This window comes from Oncorhynchus tshawytscha, linkage group LG10 (assembly GCF_018296145.1).
Source record: "Oncorhynchus tshawytscha isolate Ot180627B linkage group LG10, Otsh_v2.0, whole genome shotgun sequence".
NCBI lineage: Eukaryota > Metazoa > Chordata > Actinopteri > Salmoniformes > Salmonidae > Oncorhynchus > Oncorhynchus tshawytscha.
The window spans coordinates 71,745,960-71,770,820 of NC_056438.1; the positions used below are offsets into that span (position 1 = coordinate 71,745,960).

The 24,861-nt window shown below is 42.5% G+C and overlaps 1 protein-coding gene and 1 pseudogene across 1 annotated transcript; both read left to right on the forward strand.

Moving 5' to 3' along the window:
* The first annotated feature begins 5,049 nt into the window (after positions 1 to 5,049).
* LOC112260847 (zona pellucida sperm-binding protein 4-like) lies at positions 5,050 to 18,049 on the forward strand. Its single transcript, XM_024436209.2, has 9 exons — positions 5,050 to 7,305; positions 8,086 to 8,201; positions 8,277 to 8,464; positions 12,633 to 12,730; positions 12,866 to 13,023; positions 13,142 to 13,334; positions 16,721 to 16,865; positions 16,965 to 17,040; positions 17,273 to 18,049. The coding sequence occupies exons 1-9, from the start codon at positions 6,713 to 6,715 to the stop codon at positions 17,356 to 17,358; spliced, it is 1,653 nt and encodes a 550-aa protein (XP_024291977.2). The 5' UTR covers positions 5,050 to 6,712; the 3' UTR covers positions 17,359 to 18,049.
* Positions 17,870 to 24,861, forward strand: LOC112259649 (annotated as a pseudogene).

The following is a 24,861-nucleotide window of genomic DNA, read 5'->3' on the forward strand; positions in this document are numbered from 1 at the left end:
ACAACTAGCGTAGCCATGTCAGCAAATTACTGCTGTCTGAACACACACACATCCGATTTGTTCACTTGTAACCTTCTGTTTGTACAATCAGTATTGCAAAATGGATTTCAAAACCAAAACTGATTTGAGCACTAAGGCCTGCAGTGTGAACAAGACTTTGGTGTTTTCAAGACAGCTGGGAACTCTGGGAAAAATATGGAAGAAGTGAAGCTAGAGGGATAACTGGGAGAAGGGGGTAGCTGCATCCCAATATGGCGAGGGCTGCGGCCAGGGTGAGGGCAGGTGGGTGTGTCAAAAGGAAAGTAGTTTGCGTGGAAAGGAGTGAGTGTGACAAAAGCACTCTATGGGTTAGATGGTTTTGATTGACTGCTTTTGAAGACTGATGCAACTACTGTGAGGATGAGTCTGAATTGAAATGTCATTGTTAGTGTATATGCAATGATTTAGTGTATATGCAATGATTATTGATTTTAATGACTTAAACTTCATATGAGGAAATCATTCAATTGAAATAAATTCATTAGGCCCTAATCAATGGATTTCAAATGACTGGGAATCTGGTCTCAGATACCTTAATAAAAAATGGGCCTTGGTATCTCATCACGGTCCTTTTGTGCATTCAAATCTCCAATAAAATTCAATTGTGTTCGTTGTCCGTCGCTTATGACTGCCCATTCTAATACCCCACTGCCACCATGGGACACTCTGTTCATAACGTTGACATCAGCAAACCGCTTGCCCACACAATATCATAAACGTGGTCTGTGGTTGTGAGGCCGGTTGGACAAACTGACAAATTCTTTCAAATGGTAGAGAAATTAACATTCAATTCTTTGGCAACAGCTCTGGTAAACATTCCTGCAGTCAGCATGCCAATGGCACCCTCCCTCAAAACTTGAGACATTCGTGTCAGTGTTTTGTGACAGAACTGCACAATTTTAGAGTGGCCTTTTATTGTCCCCAGCACAAGGTGCACCTGTGTAATGATCATGCTTCTTGCTATGCCACACCTGTTAGGTGGATTGATTATCATGGCAAAGGAGAAATGCTCACTAACAGGGATGGAAACAAATCTGTGCACAACATTTTAGAGAAATTAGCTTTTTGTGCATCTGGAGCATTTCTGGGATCTTTTATTTCAGCTCATGAAACATGGGACCAACACTTTACATGTACCGTTTACATCGTATGTAATTTTAAGAAACATTGCCTTGTCTTGCTATTCCGTTACCAAATGTTGTTTATAATGTGATTAGCCAGACGACTAGATACCCTATTCCCCTCACTTATTAAACCAAACAGAATTGATTAAACTACTCGGATAATGACATTACTGTTTGTTATCGACCACTTAAATGAGCATGACTCCTGCTACATCAAATTGAAATCAAATGTATTTATAAAACACTTTTTACATCAGCAGATGTCAAAGTGCTTTATACAGAAACCCAGCCTTAAATCCCAAACAGCAAGCAATGCAGATATAGAAGCATGTTGGCTAGGAAAAGCTCCCTAGAAAGGCAGAGGTACAAGGCTATGAGGGGTGGCCAGTCCTCTTCTGGCCGTGCCGGGTGGAGATTATAACAGAACATGGCCAAGATGTTCAAATGGTCATAGATGACCAGCAAAGTCAAATAATAATCACAGTGGTTGTAGAGGGTGCAACAGGTCAGCACCTCAGGAGGAAATGTCAGTTGACTTTACATAGCCAAGCATTCAGAGGTCGAGACAGCAGGTGCAGTAGAGTTGAAAACAGCAGGTCCGGAACAAGGTAGCATGTCCGGTGAACAGGTCAGGGTTCCAAGGGAGGGGAGGGGAGGGGAGGGGAGGGGGGTCGGAGGACACTGTGGCCCTGTACGATGATTCCCCGGACAAGGCCAAACAGACAGGATATAACCACACCTACTTTTCCAAAGCACTGCCCCGACACCACTAGAGGGATATCAACAGACCACTAACTTACTACCCTGAGACAAGATACCGGTCAGGAAGATCCCGCAAGTGATTCAACCCACTCGAGTAGAGTATAGCGCAAAAAAGCTTGGCATGACGTGAGACACCCCTCCTAGGGACAGCACGGAAGAGCACCTAGTAAGCCAGTGACTCAGCCCCTGTAATAGGGTCAGAGAATCCCAGTGGAGAGAGGGAAGCTGGCCAGGCAGAGACAGCTTCGCACCCCTGGCGCAGACTATACTCAATCATATGACCTCCTGAAGAGGTGAATCTTCAATAAAGACTTAAAGGTCGAGATCGAGTCTGCGTCTCTCACATGGATCAGCAGACCATTCCATAAAAATGTAGCTATACAGGAAAAAGCCCTGCCTCCGGCTGTTTGCTTAGAAATTCTAGGGACAATAAAGAGGCCTGCGTCTTGTGACCATAGCGTAGGTGTAGGTTTGTACAGCAGGACCAAATAGGAAAGATAGGTAGGGTCAAGTCCATGTAATGCTTTTGTCACGTATGTGAGGAGAGACGGACCAAGGCGCAGCGGATGTTGAGTTCCGCATATTTATTATAAAGTGAAACTTAGCCAAAACAAATCAAATAAACTAACAACGAAACATCACTACCTGGTGCACAAAACACAATAATATCCCACAAACACAGGTGGGAACAATAACTACTTAAATATGATCCCCAATTAGAGACAACGATTACCAGCTGCCTCTAATTGGGAATCATACAAATCACCAACATAGAAATAATAAACTAGAATACCCCCCAGTCACACCCTGACCTACTAAACCATAGAGAAACAAAGGCAATCTATGGTCAGGGCGTGACAGCTTTGTAGGTTAACAGTAAACATTAAAACAGCCCTAGCTTTAACAGGAAGCCAGTGTAGAGTGTCTAGCACTGCAGTATTATGATCAGGTTTTTTGGTTATATACTGTTGTCCTTAGATGCTGAGAAGGTGTTTGACAGAGTTAGATGGAAGTTCCTATTCCCTGTTTTGCAAAAATGGGTGCTAATTTCAGAAAATGGGTCCAAGTGATTTATACTAGTCCCAGGCCTATGGTCTCTAGTAATGGTTTAAGGCAAATGTCAAACGCATTCCATGGAGGGCCGAGTGTCTGCAGGTTTTTCCGCTACTATCTTGTACTTGGATGAATTAAAGTAACTAATTAGTAAAAAACTCCACTCACATGGTTGTCTAGGGCTTAATTGAAAAGAAGAAAAAGAACCTGCAGACACTAGGCCCTCCATAGAGTTTGACACCCCCGTTTTAAAGTCTCAAGAATTCGGCCTGAGTAAAGGGACCCGGCAAGCCTGCCCTCTGTCTACCCTTCTCTTGTTGATGGTCGTAGAACCGCTGGCAGAATCCATACATTCTAACGAGATTATCAGAAGTCCCACTATTGCAGAACAAGAACTTAAGCTATGCAGAGGATATTTCATTATATGTTGTAAACCCAGTGAAATCCATTCCACATATGTTGATACCATATCCCAATTCGGTTAATTCTCTGTATACAAAGCATATCAAATGCTTGTTTGCTAGATAGCCTGCTAACAGAGGAGCTGATCTGTCTGTCCATTCTCTTGGAAACCAAATGGATTCAAATATCTGGGAAGAACTTATCCCAACTCTAAAAATAAAAAACCTGTTTAAAGAAAATTACACTCCCATCATTAGCTAAATTAGAAAACACCTGATTTGTTGGTCCACACTCTCAGAAACTATTTATGTTGCCCTGTTATTTACCTTCAATTTGTTTGTAGATTCATTGAAAAAAATAAGAATCAACAAAAGGTTAATATGGCGTAATAAAAAAAACTGAATTAAGTCCTCTTGTAACGATGTGCGCTGAGAGTCGGGAAGCAAGTTCAGGGAGTGAGTATTTAAATGAGAAAAAAAAACACATTACACAAAATAAGAACCATTGACAACGCACAGACATGATACAGAAACAATAAGGCCTGGGGAAGGAACCAAAGGGAGTGACATATATAGGGAAGGTAATCAGGGAAGTGATGGAGTCCAGGTGAGTGATGGTGACAGGTGTGCGCCATCATGAGCAGCCTGGTGACCTAAAGGCCGGAGAGAGAGCACACTTGACAACTTTACTCTGGTCAAACCTAAATCTATATGGGTGGTCTGGGTCTGCCCAAACTCGCAATTTGTTGTTCTAGATTATGGACAGACCAGAATCACTATAGGTTTCCGAATGAAGCACAATTCGAGTCATCCTTTACCTCTGAAGAATTCTTTGTTTGTGAGTCAGTTTCAACACATTTGTGATGACAGGAAGACCTTCAATACAGTATGTACAACAAATGAATGGCATAGGCAGACTGTAGAAAGCAATTGGGTATTTCAAACAGGCATTCTTTACTTCCTCCTATCGCTTTTAACCCTGACTTGCCAATGTGTTCTCAAAGGTCGACTTCTATAAGTGGCTCTCGCTGGGTCTTATGAGGTTCGTTGACTTGTTCCATAGTGGATTGAATGCAATTAAGTAATTTATCGAAATCTGGACTGAATACAACATCCCTGGTACCTAAACAAATCTATCTTCAAATAAAAAAAGTTATCTTTATGTTTATTGAAGAAGGAAAGCTGAGATTTCAGTTATAAGAAGTTGAAGAATGAATTAACCACATCTATATTTATCAAATGAATAATTGCTAACATCTATCCTGAACAAGAATATAAATGCAACATAAAAAGCATATTTCTCACAAATGTTTACATCCCTGTTAGTGAGCATTTCTCCTTTGTCAAGATAGTCCATCCACCTGACAGGTGTGGCATATCAAGAAGCTGATTAAACAGCATGATCATTACACAGGTGCACCTTGTGCTGGGCCTGGCTCCCAAGTAGGTGGGCATGGCTCCTAAGTGGGTGGGCCTATGCCATCCCAGGCCCACCCTTGGCTGCCAGTCACCCCTGTCCAGTCATGTGAAACCCATAGATTAGGGCCTAATTTATTTATTCTAATGGACTGATTTCCTTATATGAACTTTAACTCAGTAAAATCATTGAAATTGTTGCATGTTGCGTTTATATCTTTGTCCAGTATAATAATGACATGATCCGCCTTCATCCCTTTTCAAAGGATGTGGGAAAACGATTTAGGTACAGAATTTGATAAGGAGGTATGGCTGAAGATCTTGTACTACCTACTTACTAGTCCAAAAATTAAGAAGACTAAACTACAAATTCATAAATACCCCTGTTAAATTAAACTGTACGTTCCCGGACACTTCACCAAATTGCCCGAAATGTAGGACCGAGAAAGGAACTTTTTTGCACCTATTCTGGCACTGCAATAAGCTAATGAAATGCATAATTACGGATATGAATATCATTCTCTTCATGGTGATGTATCCTGAATAGGTCCACAAAGGTAGAAATATGCACTATCCTTCTTTTGCATATGTGGGTATTATTCTAAACACTGGCTATTATTTCTAATGAGCTCTGCCCCCCAAAAGAGACCAAATTTGATTGGGCCGGACCAGATCAAATCTGAACCAATCATAGATGCCGATGTTTCACAAGTTTGGACAGCACAGTCATCTACAGTACAGTACAAACTTGTGAAACAGATACTTTGAAAAACAGGGTCGCATAAATAACAGAGGGAGATTTTACCATAGTTCTGTTGCCAAACTTTGCATCTGCACAGTTCTTCCAGTAAATGTGTTTTTGTGAAATGATCTGTGTAAGTTATTCAAAGTAGTCCTTGTGCGTAGAGTTGTAATGGTTTGTTAAACTTTGAAATTAATGTTTTTTGTTTGGCATCCATTTTAAAGAGAAAAATCTTAGTCAAAAGCATAAATCCGTTACCTTGGAAATGCCTAACTGCAGGTTCTAGGTTTAAGGGACCACAATGGAAATAAGTCACTTATTTTGTGTAAAATATGTGAAATGTGTGTAATATGCATTTTTAACTTTCAGATAAAATCAATCAATGAACCTTCATAGCCCTAGCACTTGTGGAATATGTAAGTATTGGATAGGTTTAAAGCAATATGGTGAAAGCTTAACAGGGCTGCAATCGTTGTTTATACCTATCCAATCATTCAGATGTACCTGAAGGGCATAAGAAGTGTAATGGAGAAATGTAAGATCACTAATGTTCGTATTTAAATTGCATGTGACTGACAATGTATAACATATTCAGAGTCTCTGTAACCTACATGATTCACATACAGTACTCATCAACTCTGTAGTCTCCAGACAGACCTCAAGGTGTCCACTGAATATTTGGAATGGTTTTACATGTCTCTTGTTCGCTGATAATAGTAATTGACGTCAGCTAATCTCTGAAGGTCCTAGTACAAGGACCGAGGACACAGAGGAACACGTACACACATAGCGATGTATTACATCATATATCTCAGGGTATATAAGCTGTGTTCTTCCTAATGGAGGTGGAACAATTTTTCTGCTTTGAAGCTGATTTTTGTTCCCTTGTTGCGATCAATTTTTGCAACTAGAATTGTATTCTTATATCCACTGGGACTACTAGTGGTTATTTCAGGATATGGCCAGTGACTCTAGTCTAACCATTAAGGTGCTGACTATTTAATTGCACAGGGTTAGAAAGGGATTGATTTTGATTACAGGGTCAGTTTCTAGCATTTTATTATACTCAATCGGGTATATATATTTGCATTAGGCAGAACAGGCTGTAAAGGACAGTATTGCAGATACATGTCTTATTGAAGAAAGATACTTAGCTTATATCTTATTGAGCAGGTATGGCAGTGAGGTGGTGTTCCTATAGGTTTATTATGTTGGTAGTGTTTGCATGTTATGCTGATGCACAGCCCAACTGGTGGTTTCCGCCAACCAACAACCCCCAACCTCAAGTTAAGCCTAAGCAGCCCCAATGGCCAGAGCCCCAGTGGCCACAGCAGCAAACTCCCCAGAAACCACAACAGCGGACTCCCCAGAGGCCAGAGTCCCAGGGGCCACAGCTGCAGACTCCCCAGAGGCCACATCAGCAAACTCCCCAGTGGCCACAGCCCCAGGGGCCACATCAGCAAACTCCCCAGAGGCCAGAGCCCCAGAGGCCACAACAGCAGACTCCTCAGAGACCAGAGTCCAAGGGGCCACAGCAGCAAACTCCCCAGAGACCCGAGCCCCAGTGGCCACAGCCCCATGGACCACAGCTGCAGACTCCTCAGTGGCCACAGCTGCAGAATCCCCAGAGACCAGAGCCCCACGGGCCACAGCTACAGACTCCCCAGAGACCAGAGCCCCAGAGGCCACAGCCGCAGACTCCCCAGAGACCAGAGCCCCATGGACCACAGCTGCAGACTCCCCAGTGGCCACAGCTGCAGACTCCCCAGTGGCCACAGCTGCAGACTCCCCAGAGACCAGAGCCCCAGGGGCCACAGCTGCAGACTCCCCAGAGACCAGAGCTCCAGGGGCCACAGCTGCAAACTCCCCAGAGACCAGAGCCCCAGGGGCCACAGCTGCTGACTCCCCAGAGACCAGAGACACAGGGGCCACAGCTGCAGGCTCCCCAGGGGCCACAGCTACAGACTCCCCAGGCACCGGCACCCCAGGGGCCACAGCTGCAGACTCCCCAGAGACCAGCACCCCAGGGGCCACAACTGCAGGCTCCCCAGGGACCAGAGCCCCAGGGGCCACAGTTGCAGGCTCCCCAGGGGCCACAGCTACAGACTCCCCAGGCACCGGCACCCCCGGGGCCACAACTGCAGACTCCCCAGAGACCAGCACCCCAGGGGCCACAGCTGCAGGCTCCCCAGGGACCAGAGCCCCAGGGGACACAGCTGCAGGCTCCTCAGGGGCCACAGCTACAGACTCCCCAGAGACCAGCGCCCCAGGGGCCACAGCAGCAAACCACCCAGAGACCAGAGCCCCAGTGGCCACAGCTACAGACTCCCCAGGCGCCACAGCTACAGACTCCCCAGTGGCCACAGCTACAGACTCCCCAGTGGCCACAGCTACAGACTCCCCAGTGGCCACAGCTACAGACTCCCCAGTGGCCACAGCTACAGACTCCCCAGGCGCCACAGCTGCAGACTCCCCAGGGGCCAGAGCCACAAGGTCCACATAAGCAAACTCCCCAGTGGCCAGCAGAAACTAAAACTCAAAATCCGAGATGCCAAGTCGAGTCTAAGGATACAGTGCAATGTGGAACCCCTAAAATTACTTTGGTTCAATGTGAGGCTATCGACTGCTGCTTCAATGGACAGCAGTGCTACTATGGGAAGGCAGGTGAGCATCTGATAGATCTTCTTCCTTGTAATGCTCTGTACTTGAACAAAACATAAAAAATGTATCTTTCCCCAGTGACTGTGCAGTGTACCATGGATGCTCAATTTGTGGTGGTGGTGGCCAGGAATGCCACTTGGCCCAAAATAGACATTGATACCATCATTCTGCTGGGGGGAAACAACGGCCCCTGCAGTCCTGTTGGCATCACTTCAGCCTTTGCCATATACCAGTTCCCTGTCACAGCCTGTGGAACCACTCTGAAGGTGAGTAGAGAGACAGAATATGCATTGTGTACAGTGGCTCAGTATTAAAGGCCCAGTGTAGTAGAAAACAGGATTCCTGTTTTTTATATACATTTCCACACTATGAGGTTGGAATAATATTGTGAAAATTATGATAATGCCCTTTTAGTGTCAGAGCTGTTTGAAAAGACTGCCTGAAATTTCAGTGTTTTGGTGGGATGGAGTTTTGGTAGTAAATTAGTTAACAGACCATTAGGAAATAAAGTTCCAAACCTTTCTGCCAATCACAGCTCGTTTTCAGTTTTCCCCTCCCCACTCCCAGACAGTCCTAGCAAAATTCTTGCTTGAGAAATTGCTCTTTGCTAAAAAGCTATTTTAGTTTATTTTTGACCATTTTAATTTAAACCCATCATTGTTACCCAGAAATGATTTGTTAGAGATAAAAATTGTTGTATTGTTGGACGTTTAAAGGCCAATTCCGCCACTTTTCAACTTCATTCTCATAATCTCCAGCACCAAACCAGTGTCTATATATGTGAAAACAGCGCGTTTCTATGATCTGTGGTTAAAAAGAGCGAGCCTTAAAAGTGCTTCTGTGATGTCACAGGGTAGAATTAAAAGGAAAAAAACGGTGATATTCAAAACCTGCAACAAGTTTCTAGCCCAAGCAGGACTCTAATCTCCCAAATAATCATTGTTGTAATGATAAGGCTCCGCTGCACCTTTGTTTCAGTGTAGATTCGATAGTCATGGTTGCATCATTACTACAGCGAAAATGGCTTGCATCTAGCCCAATCAGGGCTTTATCTTCCTAGAGCGGATCGCCGGGACTGCAATTTATATTCATAAACCATGTCATTTTGTATTTTAATTAGGATCCCCATCAGCTGTTGCAAAAGCAGCAGCTACTCTTCCTGGGGTCCACACAAAACATGAAACATAATACAGAACTAGACAAGAACAGCTCAAGGACAGAACTACATCCATTTAAAAAAGGCACACGTAGCCTACATATCAATGCATACACAAACTATCTAGGTCAAATAGGGGAGAAGCGTTGTGCCGCGAGGTGTTGCTTTACCAGGTTTGCTGTTTATTTGAGCAATAAGAGATCTATACAATACTGTATATAAATGTGCCCAGGGCTGTTCTAAAACTACTCGCGCGTTGTTAAACATTTGTTTACACATTGTTCCATCATTGGCTAGCTAGCTAACACCCCAGTAACTTTACCAGTATATCCAAACATTTGGGGACACAGAAAGAAAGGAAAAGGGATAGCTTCTTCCGGAGATCAATCATACCATTGAATGAAATGTCAAAATAATAGTAGAAGGAATTATTTATTTCAGCTTTTATTTCTTTCATCACATTCCCTGTGGGTCAGAAGTTTACATACACTCAATTAGTATTTGGTAGCATTGCCTTTAAATTGTTTAACTAGGGTCAAACATTTGGGTAGCCTTCCACAAGCTTCCCACAATAAGTTGGGTGAATTTTTGCCTATTCCTCCTGACAGAGCTGGTGTAACTGAGTCAGGTTTCCAGGCCTCCTTGCTCGCACATGCTTTTTCAGTTCTGCCCACAAATTTTCTATAGGATTGAGGTCAGGGCTTTGTGATGGCCACTCCAATACCTTGACTTTGTTGTCCTTAAGCCATTTTGCCACAAATGTGGAAATATGCTTGGGGTCATTGTCCATTTGGAAGACCCATTTGCGACCAAGCTTTAACTTCCTGACTGATGTCTTGAGATGTTGCTTCAATATATCCAAATCATTTTCCTCCCTCATGATGCCATCTATTTTGTGAAGTGCACCAGTTCCTCCTACTGCAAAGCACCACCACAACATGATGCTGCCACCCCCGTGCGTCACGGTTGGGATGGTGTTCTTCGGCTTGCAAGCCTCCCCCTTTTTCCTCCAAACATAACAATGGTCATTGTGGCCAAACAGTTCTATATTTGTTCCATCAGACCAGAGGATATTTCTCAAATGTACGATCTTTGTCCCCATGTGCAGTTGCAAACAGTACTCTGGATTTTTTGTGGTGGTTTTGGAGCAGTGGCTCCTTGCTGAGCGGCCTTTCAGGTTATGTCTTGATAGGACTCGTTTTACTGTGGATATAGATACTTTTGTACCTGTTTCCTCAAGCATCTTCACAAGGTCCTTTGCTGTTGTTCTGGGATTTGATTTGCACTTTTCACACCAAAGTACGTTCATCTCTATGAGACAGAGCATGTCTCCTTCCTGAGTGGTATGACGGCTGCGTGGTCCCATGGTGTTTATACTTGCATACTATTGTTTGTACAGATGAATGTGGTACCTTCAGGTGTTGGAAATTGCTCCCAAGGATGTACCAGACTTGTGGAGGTCTACAATTTTTTTCTGAGGTCTTGGCTGATTTATTTTGATTTTTCTATGATGTCAAGCAAAGATGCACTGAGTTTGAAGGTAGGCCTTGAAATATATACACAGGTACACCTCCAATTGACTCAAATGATGTCAATTAGCCTATCAGAAGCTTCTAACGCCATGACATCATTTTCGGGAATTTTCCAAGCTGTTTAAAGGCACAGTCAACTTAGTGTATGTAAACTTCTGACCCACTGGAATTGTGAAATAATCTGTCTGTAAATAATTGTTGGAAAAATTACTTGTCATGCACAGAGTAGATGTCCTAACCGACTTGCCAAAATGATAGTTTGTTAACAAGACATTTGTGGAGTTGTTGAAAAACAAGTTAATGACTCCAACATAAGTGTATGTAAACTTCCGACATCAACTGTGTGTGTATATATATAGAAATGTTATTATAATACAAAAACGCTGTCATGGGAAGCACAAATAAACTTCTCAAATCACCCAGAAAAACAGTTACATTCATCCACAAATAAGACCTCAATCAATACTTTAAATTGAACGGCACCAGCACAACAAGATTAAACAAATGTTGAATTGTGTGCATTAAAACTAAAAGCAGATTTACCCTAGGAACCTCGAGTTAACCAATCCTGTGAACGGGTTAGGCCACTCAGTTATCTATACTTCAACAGCAAAAAAAGATGGATAAGAGGTCAATTTATGAAGTTGGGTCTTGTAAACAAAAAGTGACTAATGTAGAGATCTATGGGTCTTTAGCGAAGTCCAGCCAACCATTTGAAATGGGATGCAGTGATGAGTATCAAAACTGTCACCTGTAACAAAACGAAGGGCTCTATGGTAGATGGCATCCAAAGGTTTAAGAGTAGTAGCAGCTGCACTTTGATATATAATATCACCATAATCAACAGAAAAAAGGTTGACTGAATAATCTGCTTCCTACTTGCTGAGAGAAAGCCACAATCTGTTTTTGTAGAAAAATAACTTTAAATCTTAGCTTCTTATTAAACAACTCATCTATATATTTTTTAAATGTCAAATCCATATCAATCCAAATGCCTCAGTATTTATATGCAGGAAGGCGTTCGATTGGAGAACCATCTAATGAGTGAACATGTAGTTGAAACATTCTTACAAGAGTTTGAAAATAACATGCATTTCATTTTGTCAGTATTTTGTCAGTATTAAGCTCAAGTTTTTCTAATCAGCAAAACATTCCTGGATAGCTTAGTTTTGACACAGCCAGATCAACAGTAGAGGCAGAAGCATACATAATAGTATAATCTGCATATAGATTAAGTTTACCATTAGCAGATTGACCAATGGTGTTTATATAAAATTACTTTGTAATTTCAATGACAGATATTTGTATGAATATTTTACATTTTTATAATAAACTAATATCTTTAGTGTTACATATTCGTTTCTAGGTCACATGTGCTTCAAAAGTAGCTGGAATTCATATAGGCCGAATATGAGCTGTATCTCAATTTAAAAAATATTATTTTCTGGTTCTCCTACATTTCCTGCGGTGCTCCTACATTTCCTGCCGTGATCCTACATTTTTAATGTTGGGAAAATGAAAAAGAATCTTGAAAAATGTTCATTTAGAGCCCAAGGTATTTTCTTGCTCCTCACATCAACACGAATCTCATAGTGTTTGAAAATCACTGTTTTTCAGTTTTTGATGATACCAAACTTAGAAATGTGCCATTTTCACAAATGTTGACACTGGTATTATGCTGGAGATCCTGAAAATTAGATTTAAAGGTGGTGGAGTTGCCCTTTAACAGTGGACTCTCCCCTGCAGGAGGAAAATGGTTATATGGTTTATGAGAACAGGATGGTGTCTTCCTATGAAGTGGGGGTCGTACCCCAAGGCGCCATCACCAGAGACAGCCAATTTGAGTGAGTCTTCTCTCTGTAAGATTGAATTTTATTGATTCCCAAGAGCTAGTTTCCTGCATCCAGATTTAGCCCATAAAGTGTTGATATGCTTCAAGATTCTACTGTATCAGTCACTGCCATGGTCTCCTTCTCTAGGCTGCTGTTCCAGTGTAAGTACTCCAATACCGCGGTGAAGGCTCTGGTTATTGAGGTGAACAGTGTTCCTGCACCCGCTCCGGTTGCTGTTATGGGACCGCTCAGATTGGAACTCAGACTAGCCAAAGGAATTTGTGACACCAAGACATGTAAAGATGGTAAGGTTTATTTCATTTCAGACTTGTTCTGTGTCAATTTGTAGAACTTCAAACATATTGTTTTTTATAATTGACTTTTACATGCATTTTTTTTTCTTGAATCCTGTCTGACTTCCAGAGTCCAGTGCCTTCACATCGTTTTACACTGAGGAAGACTACCCTCTCACTAAAGTCCTGAGACAACCTGTATACGTTGAGGTGCGCATCCTGGAGAAGAAGGATCCCAACCTGGTCCTATTGCTGGAGCGCTGCTGGACCACCTCTGACCCCAGCCTTGTCAGCATGCCCCAGTGGGACCTCCTCATTGAAAAGTGAGTAACTACAGTACTAATCCACTTGATTATGCATGTCTTGCTCATTTTTTCAATTATGTATTTTGAACAATATGTTTGACATTTCGGCATTATGTGACTTCAGATTGCATCATCTGCCACTATGTACACTGAACACAAATGTGAACGCAACATGTAAAGTATTGGTCCCATGTTTCATGAGCTGAAATAAAAGATCTCAAATCTTCCATATGCAGAATTTTTGTTTACATCCCTGTTAGTGAGCATTTCTCCTTTGCCAAGATAGTCCATGCACCTGACCAGTGTGGCATAACAAGAAGCTGATTAAAAAGCATGATCATTACACAGGTGCACCTTGTGCTGGGGACAATAAAAGGACACTAAAGTGCAGTTTTGTCACAAAACGCAATGCCACAGATGTCTTAGGTTTTGAGGGAGCGGACAGCAGGAATGTCCACCAGAGCTGTTAGCAGAGCATTTCATGTTAATTTCTCTACCATAAGCCACCACCAATGTTGTTTTAGAGAATTTGTCAGTTCGTCCAACCGGCCTCACAATCGAAGACCATGTGTAACCATGCCAGCCCAGGAACCACATCCAGCTTCTTCACCTGCGGGATCGTCTGAGACCAGCCACCCGGAGAGCTGATGAAACTGTGGGTTTGCACAACCAAAGGATTTCCGTACAAACAGTCAAAAACCATCACAGGGAAGCTCATCTACATGCTCATCGTCCTCACCAGGGTCTTGACCTGCCTGCAGTTCGACGTTGTAACCGATTGCAGTGGGCAAGTACTCACCTTCGATGGCCACTGGCACGCTGGAGAAGTGTGCTCTTCACGGATGAATCCCGGTTTCAACTGTACCGTGCAGATTGCATGGCATCGAGTGGGCGAGCAGTTTGCTGAATTCAACGTTGTGAACTGAGTGCCCCATGGTGGCAGTGGGGTTATGGCAGGCATAAGCTACGGACAACAAACACAATTGCATTTTATCAATGGCAATTTGAATGCACAGACATACAGTACCGTGATGAGTATCTGAGGCCCATTGTTGTGCCATTCATCTGTCGTGTCTTTACTATCATTAAATTGAAGACTTATAGCTTTTATCAAAGATTCTCTAATTAGTATTACGCGATCAACTGATTAATCATGTAACTGTAATTAACTAGGAAGTCGGGGCACCAAGGAAAAAGATTCAGATTACAAAGTTATCATTTCCTAAAATAACTTTTCAGATATTTTATCTGATCAATTAGTCTTCAAATTAATTAATTACTTTACCTCACGTTAGTCTCATTCCAAACGTCGTAAATTGTTGGTTATCTGCACGAACCCAGTCTTCACTGAGTCATCCATACATCAATTGTCTTACATAACTTATTTATTACTAACTAAGTAATTCACAGGAATGCATAAACAAACAAAGTAAATGTGGTTATAAGAAATTATAGGGGAATGTGCCCTAGTGGGCTAAACCGGCATGGAGGCTTATTAGACAAAAGGGGAAGTGGGGGTCGACTAAGAAGTCACTACAGAGTGATAATTATAACAATTGAAATGCTAATCCTTTGCACATGAACACTCACTAATTCGGGAACAATTGCAATCAATATATATATATTTACGCTCAGTGTGTCGTCTTGATCGCTCGTGAAAAGTTTGTTTCTGTTGGAGAGTCTCTCTCTCTCTCTCTCTTCTCTCTCTCTCTCTCTCTCTCTCTCTCTCTCTCTCTCTCTCTCTCTCTCTCTCTCTCTCTCTCTCTCTCTCTCTCTCTCTCTCTCTCTCTCTCTCTCTCTCTCTCTCTCTCTCTCTCTCTCTCTCTCTCTCTCTCTCTCTCTCTCTCTCTCTCTCTCTCTCTCTCTCTCTCTCTCTCTCTCTCTCTCTCTCTCTCTCTCTCTCTCTCTCTCTCTCTCTCTCTCTCTCTCTCTCTCTCTCTCTCTCTCTCTCTCTCTCTCTCTCTCTCTCTCTCTCTCTCTCTCTCTCTCTCTCTCTCTCTCTCTCTCTCTCTCTCTCTCTCTCTCTCTCTCTCTCTCTCAGAAGGGATAGTTCAGAGTGACATTCATTCATTTGTTATAGAATGGATGTTTCGGTGATTGTCGTTCTTCGTGTTCAATGATACCGAATTCCTAGCTGCAGACTAGTAATTAATATCAAAGACTTGTTCTTATTCTGTCGGTATCGATAGTCTCAGAGTTTAACCACGTGGTATGGTTAAAAGATTCCGCAACCTTCGTCCTCTCCTAATGGAGATTAACATGGTCTGGTGATCATTTCCCAAAGTTGGGTTTTATTCGGAATTGCAGAAAAGGGGCTGTCCCAGGATGCCTGACCCTAACTGGGCTCAGGGTCGGTCCTCTGATTTAGTTCAAGTCAAAAGGGAATTGTATTTTCCTTCATTCAACAGTCCAAAATCATATTACACAATTTCACAAACAGTATCATACTCACTCATTCATCTTATACAACAATGAGATGTAAACCTCATGAGGCTATTATATAAACAGCGTTATGGTAATGTGGCCACACCATCTCCCATGAGCTTCCCCAAGTTGTAACAAACGGACCAGTTCGTAGCTGGATTTTTCACCGATCTTTTATACTTTCTCCGGAAAATGAAATTTGTTCGTACCTCAAGTTCTGTGAGGTGGACGAAATTCCTTTGTGCTCTATGAAAATTTATTCTGCCTCTTATACTATGTGGCAGGGTCTTCTCAGGAATGTACGACCTCTCTCTGACCACAGCAGCCTAGTTTAAGGAGGCAAGGGGGAGGCAGGGAGAGGGGGATGGGGCTTGCTATACCCAAAGAGGGCAACGTCATGACACATCCATCATAATCACTTCATGCTTCAGCATGATAATGCACAGCCCCAGATTGCAATTATCTGTACACATTTCCTGGAAGCTGAAAATGTCCCAGTTCTTCCATGGCCTGCATACTCAGACATATCACCCATTGAGCATGTTTGGGATGCTCTGGATTGACGTGTATGACAGGGTGTTCCAGTTCCCGACAATATACTGTATATAGCAAGTTGGCCCAGCCTGTGAAATGTAGTGGGACAACATTCCACAATCAACAGCCTGATCAACTCTCTGCGAAGGAGATGTGTTGCGCTGCATGAAGCAAATGGTGGTCACACCAGATACTGACTGGTTTTCTGATCCACACCCTACCTTTAAGGTATCTTGTGACAAACATATGCATATCTGTATTCCCAGTTATGTGCAATCCATAGATTAGGGCCTAATGAATTTATTTCAATTGACTGACTTCCCTTCATGAACTAACTCAGTTAAATCTTTGAAATTGTTGTATAATGCATTTATATTTTTGTTTAGTATATTTGGAATTGAGGCTTGGCAACATGAAGTTTCTACTACTCCTCTCTCTTTCTCCAGATGTTCCTACCATAATGATAAGTACCAGACCACCATGGTCCCTGTGGAACTCTCCTCTGGCCTTCTGTACCCCAGCCACTACAAACGCTTCATCCTCAAGATGTTTACCTTTGTGGATCACACTCTGGCTCCCCGCAAAGATACAGTAATTGGCTACCTTTATTCATACCTATTTGATATAATACACACAACTTGATGTGTCATTGGCTTTTCACTAACTGATTTTATGCTGTACTCTTGCCAGATTTTCATCCACTGTAGTGCATCTTTGTGCTACCCTACTCCATGGGACTCCTGTGAACCAAAATGCAACAAACAAAGTGGGTAGTATTCTCCCTTTACAAAGGCCTTGTTTGGTCACTATAGCCCATATTTAAAGTGTCTCGGAGTACGAGTGCTGATCTAGGATCAGATTCTTCCTGTCCATAACCTTAATCATTAGCATGATTTAAAAGACAGCTGATCCTAAATCAACAATCCTAGGCTCAGATGCTTTGTGGTTGTGAATATGACCCAGGTTCTGTTCTTAACCGTTTCCGTTGTGATTTACAGGAAGAGATGTTGCATGGAGGAAGACTAGGCAAACTGCTGTGGTCTCCAGTGGAGAAGTGGTCCTGGTTGACAAAAAGCCAGCCTAGCCTTCAAACTACTGATACTAGCTACAGTTTGTAGCAGGATATGAAATTATATATTCCGTCCTTCCATACCCATTACAGTGTAGGTATTGAAAAGCACTGGCAGTACTTTTTCTACGAACCTTTTACCTGGCGATTGTTTCTCATTTCTTAATACAGAAGAAACGTGTCTCTTATAAACGTCCTTGTCCAGTTGCAGGTGATACTCCAAAAATGAGACTATTCAGAAAGATATTAAATCCACTTTTTGCACCGAGTGAGGAGTTCCCTCGCCTTTCCCAACATATTGCAGGGACTACTCTTTTCTATGCGACACGGTGCAGCAACGCGTAGAAGTAGACAACAGCGCATCACACAGTGCGACCAAAACAATGTTCTATACACGCGCAAGAGGCATTTCTCATTAGATACAAACAGTGGATTTAATATTTTTCTGAATATTCTTGTTTTTTTGGAGTTCAATCTGCAACTGGACAAATTAGTTTATAAGACTCTGGAACCTTCTGAATCGAGAATGAAGAATGTACCGCAAAGTAAAGGTTTGTCTAAAATATCCTGATTACGGCTAAACAGCAGTTTAGGCATGACATCAGACACAAGCTTGAGCTCTGCCGCTAAATTTCGTGTTTACATGGCTATGATAAAACATGGGTTCCTGATTTCGCAACGTATTCGTTTCTAATAAACAGTTGTACCCCCCAAATTATATTGACTTATTTGTGTATATTAAAACCTACTCTTACCACAGAAATGTGGATATAGGATCTGGAAATCTTGTCAGGTTTGTTATGTGAAGGCATTGTCTTATTCCTGGAATCATTGAAAGCAGTGGTCAAGGTTGTGTAGAACTATCATTCTATGCTAGGCCACTCCAACCCTGTTCCTGTAGTGCTACCCTCCTGTAGGTTTTCACTGCACCCGAGTGAGTATAACAATTAGCTGCTTGATAAACTGAGCCTGGTTTGTTGAAACTGGGGTTGTCGTGAAAACCTACAGGGTAGCTTTCCAGGAGAGCCCTGTTCAAGGCCAAAACACAGAACAGTCTAAGTAGTTTTTCTATACTGAACAAAAATATAAAACAATTTAAGATTTTACTGTGTTACAGTTCATATAAGGAAATCAGTCAATTCAAATAAGTTATGTCCTAATCTATGGATTTCTCATGACTGGGCAAGGACACAACCATTTGGCGGCCTGGGAGAGCATAGGCCCACCCACTGAGGAGCCAGGCCCAGCTAATCAGAATGAGTTTTTTCCCACAAAAGGGCTTTATTTGAAAAACAATACTCCTCAGCACCACCTCAGACAATCCTGCAGGTGAAAAAGTTGGATGTGGATGGGATGGTGTGGTCTGCCATTGTGAGGCTGGTTGGATGTTCTGCCAAATTTTCTAAAACAATGTTAGAGGCTGTTTTTGGTAGAGAAATGAACATGCAATTCTATGGCAACAGCTCTGGTGGACATTCCTGCAGTCAGATACCAATTGCGCGCTCCCTCATCTGTGGCATTGTGTTGTGACAAAATTGCACATTTTAGAGTGGCCTTTTATTGGCCCCAGCACAAGGTGCACCTGTGTAATGGTCCTGCTGTTTAATCAGCATCTTGATATGCCACACCTGTAAAGTGGATGGATTATCTTGGCAAAGGAGAAATGCTCAATAACAGTGAAGTAAACAAATGTGTGGCCCAAATTTTGGGGAAATGTTGCATTTGGAACATTTCTGGCATCTTATTTAATCTCATGTAATAAACACTTTATTTTGGTTCAGTATATATGGGCATTTCCATGGTAAGAGATGAGACTTGTTTTTTTTTAACCTTTTTTTTAACCTTTAACCTTTTTTTGTCTCAGTAGCTAGGTTTCCATCCAATTGGCGATAGGTTTATGCGAATACTCTAGAATCCGCATAAAGAAAACATGCGCATTTTCCCACCAGTGGGGTTACCACCAAATGGACTTTTTGCGGATAAAAGTCAGTGGTCATTTTTTTTGTGCATACATTTTCACCTTCTGAATACAAATCTAAAGTTCAATATGTTTCCATCGCATTTTTTATTCTACTAGTGGTTGTCACAAACTCTTGCTTTAAATTGCACCTATGCCTACTCTGGTCTTGCCTGGCACCTGCACTCTAGCCAACAGCTCGCAGATACAGTGTGTGAAGACTAGTCTACATGAGATTATTATGGATAAGAGCGTGAATGTTTTTGTCAAACGGAAGCCAAGCATCGATCTTCATGTCACCAGAATAGTAGCCTCGATATTTATTTGAAATGGGCATCAACCTCATCACCTTGCACATTCACCACCCTGTGAAGTTAATCAATTATTCTATCTGTAGCCTAGTAAACTGCATGCTTTTCCGAGTCGTAATGGGAGGACCACATAACATGTGTGACTCAAAGTTCACTTACACTGCTATTTGCATAATTCATTTTACACACAAAAAAATCCCACCATGTCGAATGAACAAATTGAATGTCGGCATTTATAAAATTGTACCGGTATTTCATGTTTCCATCGGCCTGGTCGTGACTTCTCATGTGCCATGTAATTCATCCGCATGAAATTGTTGGATGGAAACGTAGTTAGTGATCCATACTATTAACCAAGTGAGCATATTGCCGCAAAGAGAAATTGGGGAGTTTAAGATATTCCAGTGTAACAGAAGGCTTCAGGTAGACATGTAATAATCTGAGTTTTAACTATGGCCATATTCATCATTGTATAATGCACGCCTTATCCTCCTTGTAGGTAAGATCTAATGTTCTATGCCTTCAATAATGTCAACTCAGCAAAAGAAGAAACATCCTCTTACTGTCAACTGCGTTTATTTTCAGCAAACTTAACATGTGTAAATATTTGTATGAACATAAGATTCAACAACTGAGACAAACTGAACAGGGGGAGTCAAAATCAAAAGTCAGTATATGTTGTGGTCACCAGCTGCATTAAGTACTGCAGTGCATCTCCCTCGTGGACTGCACCAGATGATTTGCCAGTTCTTGCTTTGAGATGTTACCCCCCACTCTTCCACCAAGTTCCCAGACATTTCTGGGGGGGAATGGCCCTAGCCCTCACCCTCTGATCCAACAGGTCCCAGACGTGCTCAATGGGATTGAGAGCCGGGGTCGTCGCTGGCCATGGCAGAACACTGACATTCCTGTCTTGCAGGAAATCACGCACAGAACGAGCAGTATGGCTGGTGGCATTGTGATGCTGGAGGGTCATGTCAGGATGAGCCTGTAGGAAGGGTACCACATGAGGGAGGAGGATGTCTTCCCTGTAAACGCACAGCGTTGAGATTGCCTGCAATGACAACAAGCTCAGTCCAATGATGCTGTGACACACCACCCCAGACTATGACAGACCCTCCACCTCCAAATCGATCCCTCTCCAGAGTACATGCCGTGGTGTAACGCTCATTCCTTCAACGATAAACGCAAATGATGGTGAGACAAAACCACGACTCGTCAGTGAAGAGCACTTTTGCCAGTCCTGTCCAGCAACGGTGGGTTTGTGCCCATAAGCGACGTTGTTGCCGGTGATGTCTGGTGAGGATCTGCCTTACAACAGGCCTACAAGCCCTCAGTCCAGCCTCTCAGCCTATTGCGGACAGTCTGAGCACTGATGGAGGGATTATGCGTTCCTGGTGTAACTCGGGCAGTTGTTGTTGCCATCCTGTACCTGTCCCGCAAGTGTGATGTTCGGATGTTCCGATCCTGTGCAGGTGTTGTTACACGTGGTCTGCCTCTGCGAGGACGATCAGCTGTCAGTAGACAGGCCTCTTTAGTGTCCTAAATTTTCATAACTATGATCTTAATTTCCTACTGTCTGTAATAGAGGTCGACCAATTATGATTTAACGCAGATACCGATTTATTGGAGGACCAAATAAAAGCCGATACCCATTAAATCGGCAGATTTTTATTTATAATAATCACAATAACAATACTGAATGAACACTTATTTTTAACTTAATATAATACATTAATAAAAATCTATTTAGTCTCATAATGAAACATGTTCAATTTGGTTAAAATAATGCAAAAACAGTGTTGGTGAGGAAAGTAAGAGTGCAATATGTGCCATGTAAAAAAGCTGACGTTTAAGTTTATTTTTTAACATGAGTCTTCAATATTCCCAGTTAAGAAGTTGTAGGTATTATAGGACTATTTCTCTCTATACCATTTGTATTTCATATACCTTTGACTATTGGATGTTCTTATAGGCACTATAGTATTGCCAGCTTAATCTCGGGAGTTGATATGCTTGAAGTCATAAACAGCGCTGTGCTTCAAGCATTGCAAAGAGCTGCTGGCAAACTCAGGAAAGTGCTGTTTGAATGAATGCTCACGAGCATGCTGCTGCCGACCACTGCTCAGTCAGACTGCTCAATCAAATCATAGACTTAATTATAATATAACACACAAATACGAGCCTTAGGTCATTAATATGGTCAAATCCAGAAACTATCATATCGAAAACAAGATGTTTTTCAGTGAAATACGGAACCGTTCCGTATTTTATCAAACGGGTGGCATCTAAATATTGCTGTTACATTGCACAACCTTCAATGTTATGTCATAATTATGTAAAATTCTGGCAAGTTAATTATGGTCTTTGTTAGGAAGAAATGGTCTTCACACAGTTCGCAACGAGCCAGGCGGCCCAAACTGCTGAATATACCCTGACTGCTTGCACGGAACGCAAGAGAAGTGATACAATTTCCCTAGTTAATATTACCTGCTAACATAAATTTTGTTTAACTAAATATGCAGGTTTAAAAATATATATACACTTGTATTGATTTTAATAAAGGCATTGATGTTTATGGTTAGGTACAATGGTGCAACGACAGTGCTTTTTTTCATGAATGCACTTGTTAAATCGTCACCTGTTTGGCGAAGTAGGCTGTGATTCGATGCTAATTTAACAGGCACCGCATTGATTATTTGCAATGCAGGACAAGCTAGTTAAACTAGTAATATCATCAACCATGTGTAGTTAACTAGTGATTTAAGATTGATTGATTGTTTTTTTTATAAGATAAGTTTAATGCTAGCTAGCAACTTACCAGTCTCCTCGTGGAGTGCAATGTAATCGGCGTCCAAAAATGCTAATTTCCGATTGTTATTAAAACTTGAAATCGGCCCTAATTATGCCGATTAATCGGTCAACCTCTAGTCTGTAAGCTGTTAGTCTTAACGACCGTTCCACAGGTGCATGTTCATTAATTGTTTATGGTTCATTGAACGAGCATGGGAAACAGTTTTTAAACCCTTTACAATGAAGTTATTTGGATATGTACAAATTATTTTTGAAAGGGTCCTGAAGAAAGGACATTTGTTTTTTTTCTGAGTTTATATATTATTGGGACTGATACATACAAGTATTTGAAGTGGAGCAGGGCTATAGATTGTTCTGCCCTGTACCCACTGAATAAGTTGAGGGTTCAGTAGGTTGCAAGTGCAACCCATATGCAACTTAAAATGTTTCTGATAGAAATACAATATATGTAATTAACATAATTCTTTATACTATGTAGACATGTCTGTTCTACATAATACATTTCTATCAATGCTCTGTAAAGTTGAGCCCTCCTCCATAAAGCCCCAGGTATACTTGATTTTGTCTGCAGGAAGGTGGCCAAAGGTAGCTAAATGACATTCAACCTCACATTCCTCAGCACCTGTTTGGTTAGTCAGGTCTGGGCCAGAATAAAGCTGATTGCTGAAGGGGTTATAAAATGGTTTGACAAACTGCAGAAGAAAAACAAAGATGTATTCCCACTGATGGGTTTCTGGTAATCATTTGCAGGGCTTCTGTTGGTTGTGGCCTTTGGCTGTGTTGTTAGTGATGTGTGGGACTCCAGACGGTTTTATCCGAGATCAGGGTTTCTGCACGATGAAGTCCCAGCCAGGTTTGACTCTCAGAAGCCAGTGCAAGAGGAGCCTGCAAGGCCGGACCCTAGCGAGGCTGTTGAAGAGCCTGAGGGTTCCCAGTCCAAGCAGGCCTTTGAGAAGCCTCTGACTTTGAACTATCATAGAGTTGAAAAGCCTGAGCGCAAGCCTACCGTGCTTGAGTGGCCGCCGCAGGTGGCGACCAACAGTGTGGTGACTTGGTGTCTGGTCCGTGTGAAGGTGAAGCAGGACCTGCTGGGGATTGGCCGGCTCATACAGCCACAGCGTATCACTCTAGGAGGTTGTCCTGCCACTGAGGAGGACGCTGACGCTCATGTGATCACCTTTGAATCAGAGCTGCATGGCTGTGGCAGTGAGCTGACGGTATGTCACATTTGCTGTTTAACTTCCTGAATAATGTGACTCATCATTCTTGTCTGATGCTTGACTTATGATCCTGTTCCTAGATGACTGAGGATGTGCTGATCTACACCTTCACTCTTGTCTGAGGCAAAACCTCTTGCTAACACTTCTATAGTGAAAACCAGTGCAGCTATGGTTGATATTGAGTGCCACTACTTGAGGTAACTATTGTTGCGTTCTTCACTTTGACAACCCATATCATTCTGAGGTTTGAGTAATGCCATAGTCCATGTTTGTTTCTAGGAATCACGATGTGAGCAGCAATGCCCTGAAGCCAACCTGGATCCCCAACATTTCCAACATGGTGGCAGAGGAACTCCTCTACTTCTCCCTGAGGTTAATGACTGGTAGGTAAACCTGACTGGAAGCCTCTTCCTTTGTGTAAACCCCCACTGACATGCCACTCCTCTTTCCAGCTGACTGGCAGTTTGAGAGGCCCTCCAACCATTACTATCTTGGTGACATCATCAACATGGAAGCCTCGGTCATGCCGTACCACCACGTTCCCCTCCGTGTCTTTGTGGACCGCTGTGTCGCCACCTTGGCGCCTGATGTCCACACTGTCCCTAGATATTCTTTCATTGAGGACCATGGGTGAGTTTAGTTGTCAGTTTGACTGCTCTTATATTACCTTAAATGTAACCCCTGAAGCCTAACGTTGACCCTTGGTCTCCTCAGGTGTCTGGTTGATGCCAAGTTGACCGGCTCCAGCTCCCAGTTCCTGTCCAGATCCCAGGATGACAAGATCCAGTTTCAGCTGGAGTCCTTCAGGTTCCAACCACAGAATGATTCCCAACAGCTCTACATAACATGTCATCTGAAAGCATCTGCAGCCTCTTCCCCCATTGATGCTGAGAACAAGGCCTGCTCTTTCACAGATGGGTATGTATAAGCTGGGTTGTGGGTATAGTACCTTTGACATGCTGCTATATAAACTAACCTTCATATTTATCTGTAGCTGGAAGGCTGCAGGTGGGGATGACCTGGTTTGTGGCTGCTGTGACTTCTGCTGTGCTGCGAGGAAGGCTGGAGATCTTGTCAGTGATTCAGGTAGGTGTTAAAGCCAGAGCTATATCATATTTCACTGTTTTAGCTCATCACTGGTAATGTGCGTCTACTCTCCTCAGATTTGCGGTGGGAAGGTAAAGCTACCCTGGGCCCGTAATTGTCCAAGAGTAAT